The following is a 17,455-nucleotide window of genomic DNA, read 5'->3' on the forward strand; positions in this document are numbered from 1 at the left end:
CATTTTAACACAAATATCTGTACTTTCTACTCCTTGCATTGTCAAAACAGGCCTGTTACTCTATAGTCATCTACTAATTTTAACGCATTTGAGGGGAATTAATTTGATTGTTTTTATTTTGCATCACTGTACACCCTCTTCCCAACATCAAGACTGATTTCAACATAAATTGATGGACTATAACACACACAAAAAGACACTTCCTTGGTGTGTCCCTCAGTGCATATGACACAACAGACGAAACAAGATGAAATCAACATGTAAGATGAAACAAGACGAAAATGAGGTAAAAGACGTTAATAGGACAAAAATTACAGAAAAGACATGACAAGACAACAATGTTAAAGACGTAAGAAGACAAACAAGATGTAAGAGATATAACATGCTGAAAATGACATAAAAACATCACATTACAAAAAATTCTAAAAGATGTAAAGGACAGAAAACAAAAACAACATAAGACAGATTACACAAAAGACCTATAAAAACAAAAAAGTCATACCGGGACAAAGAAGACGTAACAACACGAAAACATCATAAGACAAAACAACCAGAAAAACATGTAAACATGTAACAAGAGAAGAATGACATAAAAGACAGAGCAAGATGAAAATGATGTAAAAGACGTGGCAGGACAAAAAAGATGTAACAAGACAAGAATGACATAACAAGACTAAAAAGACATAAGAAGACAAAAAGACATTAAATTTAAACGGAACACCATGAAAGGGACATAAAAGACATAATTAACTTAACATTGCAAAAAAGAAATGACATGAAAGACATGAGACAAAAACAACATGGGATAAAAATGACACAAAAGAACTAACAAGACAAAAAAATGCAGCAAGATGTAACCAAGCAAAGTCATAACAAGACACAAAAGGCGTAACAAGAAAAAAATAATGTAAAAGATGTAACAACATGATAACATAATAAAAGACAGAACCAGATGAGAATGATGTAAAAGTTGTAACGTGACAAAAATGAGGCAACAAGACAAAAAAGATGCAACATGACAAAAAGTTGTAACAAGACACAAAAAAGCTAACAATGCAAAAAAAAAAGTCATAATGAGACAAAAACAACGTAAAAGTCATAACAAGACGAAAATAATGTACCATGAAAAAAAAATGTAACGAGACAAAAATGACATAAAAAGATAAAGACATAAAAGAGGTAACATGACGAAACTTTACAAAAAAAAGCTAAAAGACGAAAAAGAAAAAAAAAACACAAAAGACCTAACAAGACAAAAAAAATGTACCAAGACATGAAAACAGAAAAAAGTCGTAACAAGACACAACACAAAAAAGTCATTACAGGACACAAAAGACATAACAACACAAAAACAATGGAATCGACAACATCATAAAAGACAGTCAAGATGAAAACAATGTAACGACAAAAAAAAACAGGAAAAGGAGACTCAACTGTGGATAAAAGGGAGGTTCTGTTAGATTTGTAAAGAAACAGTCAGTAGAAATGTCCTGCAAAAGGCTATTTTTACTTTTATATTTTGAGTACATTTCATATTTGAGTATTTTTTTTTTCTTTTTGGAAAACCTTCTCTCTCTGACCACCAATGATTTGCTGTATTGTTGCTGCTGCGGTCTTAAGTTCTGTTATTTCAAACCACTGTGGCTCGAAACATAAAAAAACACCACTTGCTGGATGAGTTACAGGGAAGTCCTGTCTTTTATCAGTTGTTTATGCCAAATGCAATAACTTTCGTAACATATGAGGTTACTTGGCAGGGTATTAGTCAGAAACACAGAGCAGTGTACAAGTTTAAATAAACTTTAATTGTGATTGCAAATATACAGACACCGCCGTCTTTAGCTAAATATACATAAGATTCAAACAGACAGTCTTACTTACAATTTTTTGAATACATTTCTATAAAAACTCACATCAATGTATATATATATACATACATATATACATATACATATATATATATATATATATATATATATATATATATACAGGATAGTATATATATACAGGATAGTTTCGTGTTACTGCTGCGTGTGATGCAGTCCACCTTGAGTGGAGTGATATTAGTTTAGAAATTTGAATTATAGAAAAACATTGTGTTAGGTCACATTCACAATCAATACTTTATGAAGAGGGATGAATATTTCACTATCTAACACTGAATTGTTTCAACTCAAAAAGTCCAGTTCTGTCTTTTCCCAGAGCTTTCAGCAGCATTTCACTGTGTTCATCATTTTCTCTTGGTATTGTGGCATCATATTATTGTGGTGAAATATCATCACACTTGAAATTTGAAACTTTGCAAACATGTTTTATACAGTTTCCTGAGAACTTGACAGGAAAGAGAGGACACCTAAATAGGAAACCACAAAAGAAACTGACAGCTTAACTTTAAGCAACACGACCCTGGTGTGCACTGGACTGAGACTGAAACAAAGTTAAATAAGATGTAAAAAAAAAAAAAAAATACAACAAAGAATGAAAAATTATTTACAAATGTAGAAAAATACAAGGCAGATTTTGTTTTACAAAAAAATGTTGAGTTTTGAAAAGTCCATCAAATACACATTGCGATAAAAAGTATGAAGAGTCTATTTGCACCTGGGTGAGAATAGTCACATGGCAGCTTTTTGACTATTTACTAGATGGACAAATAGCTCTACAGGCTTATTGACTTTTGGGTGAATTGTCCCTTTAAGCTTGGTCCGGTGAGAAGCAGTTTTCCTCAGATTTTTTTAATTTTCATATTTTCAGTTTTCAGTTGCCGTTTAGTTGGGTTTGGGCACAGGGAAAGTCCATGGTTTGTCTCTGTCATGTAGGTGTAAATAGTTACATTGGCTATTCCATCCCAGGTGCAAATAGCACTGTTGACTGCTGACAGTAATACTAGCTAATGTGATCAATTTATGTGAATAGTTCAAAGCGTCTCTAGGCGTTCTTACATAAACGTGGAGGTGATTTCTGACGACAGTGAAGACCTGCTGCTTCTTGACACTGACACTCTCTCCACAACGCCCATTTTCCTCATTATCTGCAGCAGCCTCTTCCTGAACTTCTCTCCCACGAAGGCGTACAGCACCGGGTTGACGCAGCTGTGAAGCAGGCCCAGGCTCTGAGTGAAAAACATGGCCTGGTCCACCGCCATCCTGGCCGGGCACTGGTACGGCACTATCTTTGTCCTGAAAAATGTGTCCGTCATCACCGTGATGTGGTACGGCGTCCAGCACAGCAGGAAGGCGACGACCACGAACACAATCACTCTCATGGCTCGTTGCCGCTGAAACCCCCCGCGGATGTGCAGGAGGCGCTTGATGGTGACTCCATAACAGGGCAGCATGATGGCCAAGGGGATGACAAAACCCAAAGCGTGGCGAAGAATCCTGGTGGCCAGCCGCCACGTGTCGGCGCTGCTGTGATCGTATTTTTCAGCACACACTATCTGCCCAATGTTTTCAGAACGGAAAGCCGAACCGAAAAGCCCTGGCAGAGACAGAAGTGCTCCAACACCCCAGACAGCTGCACAAACTCCCCAGCTGACCTGCTGCCTGTTCGCCTTGCGTGCCTCCATGGCTCGCACAATCACCATGTAACGGTCCACGCTGATGCACGTCAGGAAGAGAATGCTGGAGTAGAAGCTCAGCTCCTGGAGGACGGTGACGATCTTGCACAGGGCGTCTCCGAACACCCAGCCCTTCGTGACTGACGTGGCCCAGAACGGGAGAGTGATGGCCAGCAGGAGGTCTGCGACCGCCAGGTGGAGCAGGTACAGATCAGAAGGAGACAGCGACTGCTTGTTCAGGCCGATCACAACCCCCACCACCAGGTTTCCAGGAATGGCCAACAGAAAGATGAGAATGTAAAACACGCTGACGACAACCATCATCACATCTGGAAGGGAGAAGGAGGGGCAGGGCTGCGTGTCGGGGTCGAGGACGAACTCCGTGTAATTGTAAGTGAAATTGAGTTCTTCATATATAGATCCAAAGTCTAAGACAAAAGCAGATGTGTTTGGATCTGAGGATAGCAATCATAATACAATTTTAGTGCATGCAATTAGTAAACCTGTGAATTAGCTTAATGAAAACTTTTTAACAGATCAGGCTGGTTACATGCAGCAGGCTGTAAATACAAAGCAGTGTCCAAAATTATTTCTTTTCCTCATCTGCCATTGAGGCACATCACATTTCTACTGGCCACTCAGTTTTTTTTGTCTGCCATCTCTGAAACTCTGAACACTTTAAAATTGTAAACACTATATGAGCCATTCTACAGAATTAGTTCAAAGTCAGCGTCATAAACATCTTAAAATAACAGTGTCTTTTTTCTCCAAACTTCATATCTATGTAAATTGTTTAAGTACACATTTGTAGTAATTGTACAGTTAATTTTCCTTTAGTATTTTCAGACAGTTTGGGAATATTTTTCCCAAAATTTGTCACCACTGAAACACAATGATAATATCATACCAAGAAATGCTTATATTGACCTATAAATATTTTCTTTATGTCTACACTGTACAAATATATATTTTTAAGTTTTCACAGGTTAAAGCAATAGTTCACCCAAAAATGAAATTTCACTAATGTGAGGATGAGTGAAGATCAAAACACTCCTGGAGCTTCAGCAGAAAACAGCGCTGCAGCCAAATCCAGTACAACTGAAGTGAATGGTGACCAGTTTTAAAAGACCACAAAAAAACACAAAATGTCTCCATACTGCTCGTGTGGTGTAATCCAACTGTCTGTAAACCACGACATTAAATTTGACCCAAAAAGACGCCATTTACACCATGTTTTTAGTCGATGTCAATGTCAACTGTAGCCTCTCAGACCTGATCCGCATGAATACACCATTTTGTGGGTTTTTTGCGTTCTTTTTTGACATTATAAAACTGGTCACCATTAACTTCAATTGTACTGGATTTGGCTGCAACACTGTTGAAGCTCCAGGAGTGTTTTGTGAACTGGAGATCTTCATCCATCCTCACATCAGCACAGGGGGGAGGAGCTATTGAGTGAAATATCATTTCTGTGTGAACTATCGCTTTAATTAATAAAACTATAACACTTTTTAAGCATAATTTTTGAGATTTAATATATTTTGAATCTTATTTTTCTTTGTTAACGGTATAAAATTGATTATACTGATTTAAAAGTTACAGATTCATTAGTTTTAACTGAACCAGACACTATACTAACATCTTAGTTGATAATTTAATATGTTTCATTTTAGACAAAACATGTTTTGGTCATGAGTGTTTCGGTAATGACAATTTTGTTGTATTTCAGCTGTTATTCAAACAATGTCACAATACAGAATTTTAAATGACATGGAATTTATATAAAATACTTTAGATAAACGTAACTGTGCCCAAATTTCGTCTATTTCGCTCAAATAAAAGATTAAGCATTCCTTTGTCACTATCGAAACAATCGTGTCACAACCGTGTATCAGTAGTAAATAGTAGTTTTAGAAGCGTTATATTTTGCTGGTATTTTCACATTAAAGAATTTTAAATGACATGGAGTTGACTAAAATACTTTAAATTTGCATGACAGAGCCAAAAGCTTTTGCACAAATAAAGGATTAAATGTTCCTTTTCCTTAAGGCCAAAGCTTCTATAGCGCACTGCAGGCGTCAGATTTAACATTCCATCACCATAAAACCAGCAGTATTTTAGGAAAAGGTCGTTATTTATATGCATCTGTTTATTTATTTAGTATAACTATTAATAATTTATGTCTTTAATAAAATATTTGAGGGAAAAAATCCTCATCTTTTTTCAGGTCCGTCTATATAATGACTAAACGGTGCGCGATATTAATGTTTTTGTATTAAGAAAGCAGGATATTTTTTTTAGACCACAGCAGACAGCAAACTGCACACTGACACACACCGAGGAGATGAAGAGGGAGACAGCATCTGGACACTTCATAATGATTTAAAATAATGTTGCGAAGTGACAAAGTTTTCATGGAGGAGACGAGCGTCTGTTTGTTACTGAGACAGATATTTTAGTCAGGGAATTGTACATTAACATCAGGATTCATCATCAAAAAAGTTTTATATCAGTCAGCACTTCACACACGCTCCCTCTCTGTCCTCCTGCGCAGTTATGATCAATCGGCAGGGAGTAATTAAGTATTTAAAAGTAAACAAATCGGACTTGGAGCAAAAAACTCACACGCCACAAAAGTGTTCAATATTATGTGTCATGATCATAAAAAGTTTTTATATCAAGTCGGCGCATCTGTCCCTATTCACGCGCTCTCCCTCCCTCCCTCTCTCCTGCGGGTCATTTTTTTTTCCTTTTTTCTTTTACCTGGTTTCAGGTGGAGCTAAAACTCCATCAGCACACTTATTCCATGTAACTCTCCCCAAACTCGAACTGCAGCTGCAGATAAAAAAAGCCCTGGTCCTCATTTGACGCTCCAAAAATCGAAACAAGTTCGCAGTGCGAGCGTCAAGTCACTTTGACGCGCGTCAAGATGCTTTCAGTGCGTGTTCTGCCATTCAGAACAATGGGGGCGTTTCACATCGCGAGCGTCAGACGCCTTTAGTGCGTTTTGTCCTTTACTATCGAAACACCCAGTCTCAAAGATCTCGTCAGCACATGGTTTAGCAAGTACAGTTCTGAACAGCTATACACATATAAAAACATATAAACATATATAAAAAAAAGTTTTCTGTAATAACAACCAAAAAAGTTTCTTCAGTTGCAGACAGTTGGTGTTGTTACACCCTGATTTTCAGACTTTTGCAAAATGATGGCATCTACAGCACCATGCTGATCGCAAACCGGACCAGAAGTCTTAGGGGTTGTGACTAAAATCAGTCTCAGCAAGGGGACTCAAACTTGCACTTTCTCGTTAGTAACGGGAAATGTGGGACATTTTTTACAAAAAGATTTAGGATTTGTAAAGAAAGTACAAAATCTTTTTTTTTAAACTTAGCTTTCAAAAAAGTCAGAAAGCTATTTTTAAAAACATCCGCGAAAATCATTTTAGTATCATTTTCATGAGTAAATTTAGGGGTTGGGGTTCGAGATTCAATTCAAAGTTACCCTACAGATGATGATTTTTTGTTATATATTGAGCCTGCTGCTATCTAACATCTTATTTGGGTTAGATAATAGAAGGATCTCAGTGAACATTTAAGTTTAAATGCTTTTTAATTTGTTTGTTTGTTTTTGGTTGCACCAATTTGGTAGAGTAGCCCATACATATAACCTTAATCCTTGCCTGTTCTTAAAAATAATATTTGTACAGTAAAATAGGGGGAAAACATCTGAGGTGCTAATTTAAGTCCCTGAGAGGTTGTCACAGCACATCTGTACATCTACAGCAAATCACACACTCATGTCCTGTATAATGTTGTCAACATGTAACAGAATAAACAGATTAAACCGTAAAACATCTTCTTTTAAACATTCTCAAAACATTAAAAGGATAATTACCTATTTTTTTTCTTTACATTTTATACAGAATTCTCATCAGGACAGTGAATTGTAAATCCTTACAACATTATTAAATATCATTACATTAAATGTAAATCAATATAAGCCATTTGTCATATGAGGATGAAAATACTCACCAGTCATTGTGGTGTCTTCTTTGTGGGAGGCACTGTGTATGTCACAAGGAGACAAGGAACAAATTATGTATCTGTCTTCTCCCCTCCCATCACCCTGTTTGCCTCACATACACAGATTTTGATGTGCTTAACCACTAAAAAGGGAAGATATGATTTCAAAATTTCAAATTTAACTAGTGTCATATTTCTGTATATGTAGTACATTTTTAAAACATGTGTACATTTCCAGTTCCATTTTGATTTATGTACTAACTTTCAACTTTTTTGTCAAGTTGTTTTTTAACTCCCTGGGTTATTTTGAATAGTCATTATTTGTTTATTCCTAAACCACAGTGCTTCCCCATGAACAAAGCCAAGCCATGGTATCTGATTCATCTGTGTCATGAGATGTGTCACACTGTCTGCAAAACTGAAAGAGAAACTATTGGCTCATGTTAGGTTTAGAAATTCAAAATAAACACTGGGGGAATAATCAAGATGTGCAAGAAATACAGTATCTTAAAAGAAATGTTTAAAGGAGCAGTGCGTATGATTTAACGGCATTTAGCAGGATTGGAAACACCTCACCAAGCTCATGAAAGACACCATCTTGTAGAGATGATCTGATACCATTTTTCCTTTTCTGATATGGAGTCTGACACCTGAACACAGCATTATCAGCTGTATACTACTAACCTTGTATGGCTGTGACATGATTGCTACCACAGTTGTATGGCCTGGCTCAGGTTAAACCCTTTGTAAAACAGACACTGTAGAACAAATACATACAGAGAAAGAATATTATACAACAGTCATTTTCTACAGACTGGGTCACAGGAGATTTTCACCAAATAAATAGGAGACTATGAAAGACATTCTGCAGATTTAAGATTCAAAATGCCTATATTGTTTAAATGATGAAGGAAAAAAAACAAAGCCTGTTAATTACACCTAAAATCACTTATTTTGTTTAATTTATGAAGGAGGCTAAAATATGCTATATTGTTTTCCTGATAAAAAGAAATAAAAACAATGGGATGGCATGTTAACTAAATATGAAGGCCTCATTCAGAGACAGTGGTTCCCAACTTTTTCTGGCATGCCCCCCTTCAAAGACAATTTCTTTTTTAAATCAATGATTACAGAGCTGCATCGATTAATCGAATTGAATTTTTTGTAAGAAAGAGTCAAAGTTCTCTGATTTAAGCTTCTTAAATGTGAATATTTTCTCATTCCTTTACTCTCTGACAGTAAACTGAATATTTTTGAGCCGTGGACAAAACAAGGCATTTGAGGACATCTTGGACTTTGATCAACATTTTCTGACATTTTATGGACCAAACAGCTAATCGATTAGTGGAAAAAATTATTGCCAAATTGATCACTAATTGAAAAACAGGTCCAAACATGTGAAAACTAGTGGAGCGCACAGATATATTTCATGGCACAAACATTAACGTCTTCCCAGGTGACTATATACTAATGAACTTATGAATACCATGTTTCATTAATGTCATGAACTGCCAGATCAGGGTGACAAGCTGGAACCTGTATCAGGGCCTCTTATCAGCATGCAGTGAAATTCAAAATATCATAACCACATGATGTGACTGCACTGCCGATTGACCATAGCTGAGGGAAGTTCCCAGCTCATGACATCCATCTGTGTTGACACATGAGCAACGAGCATCACATTTCCTGCCACACTTCTCATGTGTTTCAACTTCCAGTGTCACAAGTGCTGCAATTTTATCAGAGGTGGAAGTACATAAACATGTCTTGGACACATGGGTAAAAGCCCCATGGGACTGTGAAAAAACTGGGCTACTGAACATTGCTGGTTTTTTTTTAAGCTTCCTAGCCCTATCTCAGTCTTAAATTTTAAAGGGATAGTTTGGATTATTTGATGAATCACCTCCAGTAGATTCCTAGCTGGCACACCCACAGTTTGGAAAAGCAGACTGGGGCACCAGCATGAAAGCGAAGCAATGTACTGATGTGGACAGGATCAGAAACAAAGCGCGTTTTAACCACTTAAAAAAAGGCCCACTGAAAAAAAAACAAACAATCTGTTTAAGTGTACACTATATTCTGCATATTTTAATACATCACTCTTCCACCAAACAGCCTTTAACAACAGGAAACCACCATCAAACTCCATAGGGAAAATTAGTAATTTACTTTGCAGAATATGGAAGGTGCTGGTTTACCGCCACCTTGATTGGTTAGTTTGGTTTGTGTTGTGTGACTTCAGTGTTTTCGAAGGACAGTTCGGATTCACTTAAGTCATGCAATAACACACACAAAAAACCTAACTGATGGAGAGAGCAGTGCACCAGGAACTCATGTTCTGCAAGGTTTTATTACTGATTTTGCCTATGGAGTTTGGTTGAGCGTGGTATTTTTGTGGCTTATATAACCACTTTCCTGTTTGAAAAGGCTGTCAACAGGAAAGTAATGCAGTGAAAATATTCAAAATTCTTCCTGTGGACCTTTTGTAAGTAGCTATAATATATTTTGTTACTGACTCTGTCCACAGCAGTATGTTGCTGAGCTTCCATGCTGGTACTCCCCTCTGCTTCTCCAAACTGGGGGTTTGTTGACCATGTGATCCACTGTAGGTCAGACACTGGCTATTCATAAATACCTCATACAACCCCACTTCAAATAGTCCAAACTGTCCCTGTGGCTATAGTGGCATCTAAAAAACTACGACAGATGGCTTTGCTTCTATTCCATCTTAGTTGGCCACTTATCTCCTTAAAAAAATTTGCTGTTCTGCTCCAACAACAGAGAGCTGTTAAGACTACAGACTCCTTTTGTAATTTGTAACTTCACCAGTTTTGACACACTGACCAAGAAGAAAGTGCAAGTGCGTCACAAGTGAAATGGGCTGACATCAACATCCAGAGGCCATGTTGTTCAGGTGCTTGGTGCAACAAAGGATGTGAAGAAACGTGGGGTTTTGTTGTGTGCAATGCCTTGCATCAAAATGTATACTTAATGCAAAGGCTTTCAGTTTATAAAACCATGTCTGAGACAGTGGTGTCACAAGCAGAAGTGGGGGAACTCATTTTTTGTAAATCATTTAACTTCCTGTCTGCTTAAAAGAAGGGGAATGGCAAAAGGTAAACAACTCACTACACAAGTACAGAGCATATTCTGGAACATTTACTTGAGTAACAAATGTAGTTTATTTTTGTAGGCACTAGGTGGTGCTGTAGAACTGAAACACTACATGAAATTTGATGGGAGTGTGACTTTAAACTTGCTGGGAGCCAGCATGGAGCTCAGAAGATGGCAGGTATACTGTTCATGTGTGGCAAGCTGTGTACATCAACAAAAAGGGTTGGGACGGACCCCCTTTCCCTTTTAAATCTTTACTCCAACAATGAAGCCGTTTCCTATAACTATACAAGGAATTTTTCAACTTTTTTTCAGTGCAGTATAACCAAATGAACATACTCTGACATTAACAACAACTTCTGTTAAAGAGACGGTTCACCATAAAATCAAAAATGCATATTTCTCCCCTGACCTGTAGTGCTGTTTATCCATCTAGGTTCTTTTGGTGCAAGTTGCAAAGTTCTGGAGACTGGCCATAACGATGTCTTCCTCCTCTCCAACATAATGGAACGACATAGCACTCTGCTTGTGTTACTCAAAACACTTGAAAAAACTCAAAATCAGTGTCTCTATCCAAAAATTATGACCCAGTTTCCCAAGATAACCGACAGATCTCATTATGAGCACTTTCATGTAAGAACTACTTTCTTACTATTAGATAGACAAAAAGTAGTTCCTACATAAAACCTTTCACCGCAAGATCTGTGGATCATCTTCAGTGACTGGGACATGATTTCTAGAAAGGGACATTGCTGTTGAGTTTTTCAAACGTTTTTTGCCACCACCACAGGCCAGGTGCTTTTGGTCCCATTATATTGGAAAGAAGGAAGATATCTACAAAATTCTGCAACTCATGCCAAAACTATCTAGAATTTAAATAGCACTAGAGGCCAAAAAGAAAATATGTCTTGATTTTGGGGTGGATTGTCCCTTTAACCTGTCAAACAGACTACAAAAAACCAAATGTGGCAGCAGAATTACTGTAAAATTTATTCGGTGAACCGTTTTGCCAGTATTTAAGTGGTCCCACCTTGGTCAGGTACAATTGATGGCAAACAAGAAAAACATGTTGTATGAAAAAACAGTTTTAATATCAATCTACCTACCATTAAAAATTCAAAACTAACACCTTTCCTGTCACAGAGTCACTTCGGATACAGTTTGGTTAAGAGAGAGAAGACCCTTTGAAGAAATGTCGCTTGCATTCAGTCCAAGAACTCATTTTCACCAACTTAAGGCCTTTTCCACTAAAAAAGCAGAAACTGATTTCCTGATTTAAATGACAGGCAACCCTTTGCCCAGACATAAATTAAGAGAAGAAAGTGCATCAAGTGTTCAAGTAGGGTGTATAGTTTGAAAGAACATAATAGGGGAAGGGGGTTGGGACAGTGTATGGGGAAGGGGAGGTAACACTGGCACAGGACTGGCAACTTTGCAGTAAGATTTATAGGACTGAGAAGGCTGACCACGACTCAACCACCAAGGCTCGACTATAGAAGAAGTCCTGCAAGTGCATCGAGTGGTAGATCACAATCACACTGTGCTGCTTACTGAGAGCGCTACTACGCATGACAAACGACACATCTGACTATGTTAGCCTGTATAAAAATGATGCAAGTAGTCCCTAATTTAATTCATTATTTTGAGCCAATGCAGGCTGTGATGGGGAAGAGGAGAAATGTTTTAAAAAAGAAAATGGGAGCTGGGGGGAATGGGGATGTCCATAGTTTTCCCACATGAACCCCCATTACCCCAATTTCATCTTTTGGCACGCCGTGGGTCCCTGCCGTTGCTAATGGTAACTGAAGACTTTGCGGCTGTTGGGGGTCCTGCAACGGTAGCTGGAGGGGCTCCGTTGCCGGGTGTCCGACCGTTGGGTCGCCCCATGCCCCCAAACGCAGGGTCGCGGGCTGCCCCAGGTGGTGGGTTGTTGTTGTTAGCAAATGGCGGCATGGCTCCATTACCTATGGGTGGAGAAATACAAGTAAGTCATCACAGAAAAAATACATTTTTACATGTTACAGTATGACAAATCAGGCATAAATATTAAAATTAATGATGACTGAAACCCATTCAACTGATTTTGTTCCTGGTACTGTTTATACTTGCCCACTGTCATGACTTACTAGAACACCACAATTGTTAACGCTACTACTTTTCCTATTAAGGCAAGTCAAAACATCTGCTGTGAAAAAGGTCAATTGTCCAAATACATCAGGAATATCAGGTGATGTTTCATTTCAAATTCAATGTGTGCCATTCTACATGACGCAACCCTGCCGTTTCCTGTAAGTGAGTGACGGTGGAGCAGGTGTTATTTGCATAAAGGAAAAACATACTGACCTGGTGGGGCAGGTGTACCTGAATTCTGATTGGGTGGAGAGTTTCCCCTCTGATTCTGGTCTGGTTTGCCCTGTTGGTGGAAGAGAATGTCAGCTTTTGATCCTACTGCCATTGGTGTTAAGCTCAACTGAGGACTTGCTATTTACCACTCGAAGTTATCCAATTAAAACTGTAATATAAGCTTAGGTTGCACTGATTGAACACACTGTCCGATACCTGCTAAAAACCACTGGATTGCAGTTTGGCCCCATGTGTGAAACATGGAATGATGCAACCATCATAGTGTGAAATACAGTTTAAGTGTCACTGTTACCTTTTGTTGTTGTTTACTTTTTTCCCCCTGAAATCTCAATGTAGAATTGCAGTAAAAACTTACGACAGCTGCTAAGAAAAAAAGTGACTGAATTAAAAGCCATCGCTTTTGCCTCCATGATGTGAAATCTGTGTAATCATAATTTCAGGCATTTTCAGAGGTCTAACTGGGCATGCTGTCCCCATAGAAACATATCTTAAGATGTGACAATTATAATAACTTTGGCGATATCTGCTGCAGCTCACTCACTGGAACAGCTCTGTGTCTATGTACTACAACATGTAGTATGATAATAGTGTACAATCATCTATTATATGTCTTATAGTAAACTATAATAGAGTACTGGAAGTAAACTATAATAGTGTTATGTTGTATCATTAATATGGTGGTGACTAGAGAGGCTGGGACATCATAGCCAAGTGCGTTTTAAATTCATGAGCAGCAGCTAGAGTGTGAGTGAGATCTTGCAGCAGCTCAATCAATCTCTGCTCTGTGGAAGTATGTAAAAGTTCAAAATGGCAGAGTAAAATTTAAGCAATTTGTTTAAATTTCATTTTGAATGGGGCTGACCAATCAGATGCTGTTGAAAAACCCTGTGCGTGTTCCTTGTTCCCTCATGGGAGTGTATTTGTTTCTCCAGTTTGAGCATACTGTTTTTTAGATGGTTGGGTCAAGCAATGTGCATCCATACAAATGTATTTGTTTATATCAGTAGATACTCCATCTGTATCAGACATGAATAAGTGTATTGACCCATCCTTAATATTGGATGGCTCAAGATTACTTGTTTTGAGGATAGTCTGATCCAAGTGTTATGACTATATTTGCAAAATGACTACTCACAGACTTGTTTTGCTGGTTTGCTTGGGCAAGCAGCTCTGGGTTTGGTTCACTGAAGTTGGGCACCTCTGAATACACCATGCAGAACCTGTGAAGACAAAACAGGTTTGATATCGTTTGGCTGGGATGAGAATTTAACAAAGTCATCGACTGAGTAGTACATGACTAATGTCAAAACACTGAAACTATATTCTCTACAGTGAAAAATTAATTAATAAATACACAGCTGATAATTTGATCACTCTTGAATTATAAAACTAAGTGTTTTCGCAATAGAAGAAAGGCGTATTATGTTCTTCAACCATGTTTTAAAACTAACAAATTGACATACTTCTCTTAGGGCTGCAGCGACACTTATCCTGATAGTTGATTAATGAGTTGATTATTTTCTCAATAAATCAATTAATAGTCATTTGGTCTATAAAAAGTCAGAAAATAGTTATAAATATAAGATCCTGTTTTCCCCCAACCTGAGGATATTCAGCCTCTTGTTCTAGGAGTAAAGGACATTTTAAAGGATGAAATCAGAGAATTTAGACATTTCTTAAAAAGTTACTCAAAACAATTAATCAATTATCTAAGCAGTTTGTGATTAATTGAGTAACTGAATAATCATTGCAGCTCAATTTCACAAAATACCCTGGTCTTGAATGATGATGATGCTTGAGGAGAGAGATGACTGAACTCAAGTATAAATAGATTTGTGGCCTGCTACTCACTCTCCAATCTTCTGTAGATCCCCTCCTCTTCCAGTGTATAGGGTCAGGCAGCCTTTCCATATGGATGCATAGCTAACAGAGAAGGAAACAGAAATCACACCAGTTAAACTTATGAGAATGAAGATTTAAGATGACGTTACTGAACACAGTATATTTTGTGTTCATGGATCTGTTAGCAAACAGCACAACTGTAAAAATCATCTGAGCAAATGCCTTTTCCAAGCATGAGAGAGGGACTGCACAATATGGTAAAAAACGTATTGCAATTATTTTGTCTGAAATTGCAGTATGCAATATATTTCATGGGAATAATAATTTCTTCTGGGTCAGAACATGCCAGTAGCACTACTATACTGCATTATAATTCTGTTTTCTCACATATTTCCCTTCTCTAAAAAAACTTTATTACTCAATTTATAGTTGTCTATAAAATGTTGATCAGTGTTTTCCAAAGCCCAATATGACGTCCTCAAATGTCTTAATGTGCCCACAACCGAAAGATACAGTTTACTGTCATAGAGGAGTAAAGAAAACAAACAAACAAAAAAAAATCACATTTGAGAAGTTGAAATGAGAATTTTTGCTTTTTCCTCCTTTAAAAAAATAGTCAAACCTATTACTCAGTTATCAAAATAGCTGCCAATTAATTTTATAATCAATTAATAATTGGTTACTCGATTTATCATTGCAGCTCAACTGTGATTTGGTTCTTGTTCCGCAATTTGGATATTGCACTTGGTCATAGTGCAATGTCGATAATATTGCAATGAACAGTGCAGCCCTGCATGAGTGCAGTCTTACCCTCTGGTCAGCTTGATGATGTCCCCTGGCTGAATGAGGCTCCCCAGCTCGTCCCAAACAGAAATAGCGATGCTCCCGCTCTTGTCTGCCACCTTGCATGAACGAACCTCGTGACCATCTTTCGTTTTGGTAACTCGTCCTAATAGAAGGAAGCATGTATAAGTTAGATGTATGGGTTGAGCAACGCAAATTTTAAAACTCAAAGACAGTGAGTTTTACTGGAATATTTCACACCGCTGGCCCCTTTAAGAAAACAGACACGAGTTGATGTAAAGACAGACGCTGTAGAGTCTCGGGCCAACTACTTACCTATTTCCAATACGATGAAAACGATATTCAAATTTTTCGACCCAGGCTTCACGTCCTTTATCAGAAACAAGGCCTCGTTTGCGGGGGCTGCCATTGTTAATTTTGAAGACAAGCAGTCAGTTCCCCTCCTGTCACTTAAACTCAGTAGCAATAAGTGCTAGCTTACGTTAGCAGTCGTCACTGTGTAGGGGGCATCCACAACGCTAGCTTTAGCTCAGCTAAGCTAACTAATTAGCCTGTTAGCCGAAAGCTAACTAAACCATACTTCAGATACTGTGACGTTATCGTAATTCTTGGGAAACACAAGGGCCAGTCACACACCATAAACGCCGTAACAGTGGAAGAAAGAGCTGAAATATAACAGTTTAACTGACCTCAGAGTAACTGAATTCGCTAGCTACAAAGTTAGCTTGCTAAGGAACACTTCGCTGAACGTCAGCTATCTTAGCTCGAATTGTAAGCTAGTTAGCTACCTTCTTTTAATTTCAGGATGTGAGTCTCTGTGCATCTTTCTTTTCACGATTATCGCCATAATGGCAGCTTCCTTCTTCACATAACGGAAATTGACGCAAAAAACGTACTAATGTAGCCAAGGGGCACTGAACGATGTAGCAATGCTGGTCAAAAATCAGATGAAAATGTATTAATAGGCTGATAACTCCAGAATCGCGAGTCAAATCTGAGATGTTTTTGTTTTACTTCCACTGGTTGATAGTTACATCAAATCTTAGGATGTCTGTTTTGCGAACTATTTGGAGGTAACAATAATTCTCTCCCTCGAGCATTTAGACAACTCCAGATTAGGTTAATATATTGAAATCGACCGCATTTCCTTTGTGAGCCTCTTTTGAGTAAAATGAACTCCTAGCTTTGCTAACGCGCAGTCTGGCCAAATGCTTTAAGACTAACGTTGGTGTGTCTACATCTAACTGTGGCCCCTGAAACGTTGCAGTTGGTCGAAAAGCCTTGTATTGAGTGTCCTGGATATTTATGCCTACACAATACTAAAGCCCCAAAACGCTATTTAAAATCTGTACAAGCTGTTCACTACACGCTTGCCCCTGCTTTAACAATGCCCCCAAAAACTACGTCAGCGACTACTGCCGGTCATTTTTATCTAACTCGGCCAGTTCCATTATCCTACACAGGAAAGGGGGGGTATACACGTAGAAATTTCTTTTTTGTGTGCTCTTATACAGTCGAGTCGACAGATACTGACAATTGTCAGGCTTTTATTTGAACATGCAATGCAGTCACAGATATAAGCAGGCAATGTGCTGACCTGTTTACAGAAAAACAGAAAGTCGCTGGTTTGTACCAAATGAATTCCATTCACAAACAACGCGAGAGCAAGACAGCGTGAGAGTTAGGTGTCATCGATGAAACTAACAATGGTGATAATTTCTACAAGAAGCCATATTATCCATCAATT

The 17,455-nt window shown here is 38.0% G+C and overlaps 2 protein-coding genes across 4 annotated transcripts; both read right to left on the minus strand.

Moving 5' to 3' along the window:
* Positions 1-2,016: 2,016 nt before the first annotated feature.
* On the minus strand, positions 2,017-8,695 carry cxcr1 (chemokine (C-X-C motif) receptor 1). Of its 3 annotated transcripts, none has more exons than XM_084724258.1 (3): positions 8,269-8,695; positions 7,594-7,625; positions 2,017-3,987 (listed from the first exon to the last, which is right to left on the minus strand). In XM_084724258.1, exons 2-3 carry the CDS (start codon positions 7,598-7,600, stop codon positions 2,939-2,941), a joined length of 1,056 nt encoding a protein of 351 aa, XP_084580384.1. In that variant the 5' UTR covers positions 7,601-7,625; positions 8,269-8,695; the 3' UTR covers positions 2,017-2,938. The 3 variants fall into 3 exon arrangements, with proteins under 3 accessions (XP_084580384.1, XP_084580383.1, XP_084580385.1); XM_084724257.1 differs by having other exon boundaries at positions 2,017-4,014; XM_084724259.1 differs by lacking the exon at positions 7,594-7,625.
* A 2,969-nt stretch (positions 8,696-11,664) lies between these two features.
* Positions 11,665-17,116, minus strand: nabp1a (nucleic acid binding protein 1a). The gene is made up of 6 exons (XM_084724260.1): positions 16,024-17,116; positions 15,715-15,853; positions 14,914-14,985; positions 14,198-14,282; positions 13,042-13,111; positions 11,665-12,662 (listed from the first exon to the last, which is right to left on the minus strand). The coding sequence occupies exons 1-6, from the start codon at positions 16,115-16,117 to the stop codon at positions 12,457-12,459; spliced, it is 666 nt and encodes a 221-aa protein (XP_084580386.1). The 5' UTR covers positions 16,118-17,116; the 3' UTR covers positions 11,665-12,456.
* Positions 17,117-17,455: the final 339 nt, after the last annotated feature.

The sequence above is a fragment of the Lutjanus erythropterus genome, chromosome 8, assembly GCF_056507025.1.
Source record: "Lutjanus erythropterus isolate fLutEry1 chromosome 8, fLutEry1.hap2, whole genome shotgun sequence".
Taxonomy (NCBI): domain Eukaryota; kingdom Metazoa; phylum Chordata; class Actinopteri; order Lutjaniformes; family Lutjanidae; genus Lutjanus; species Lutjanus erythropterus.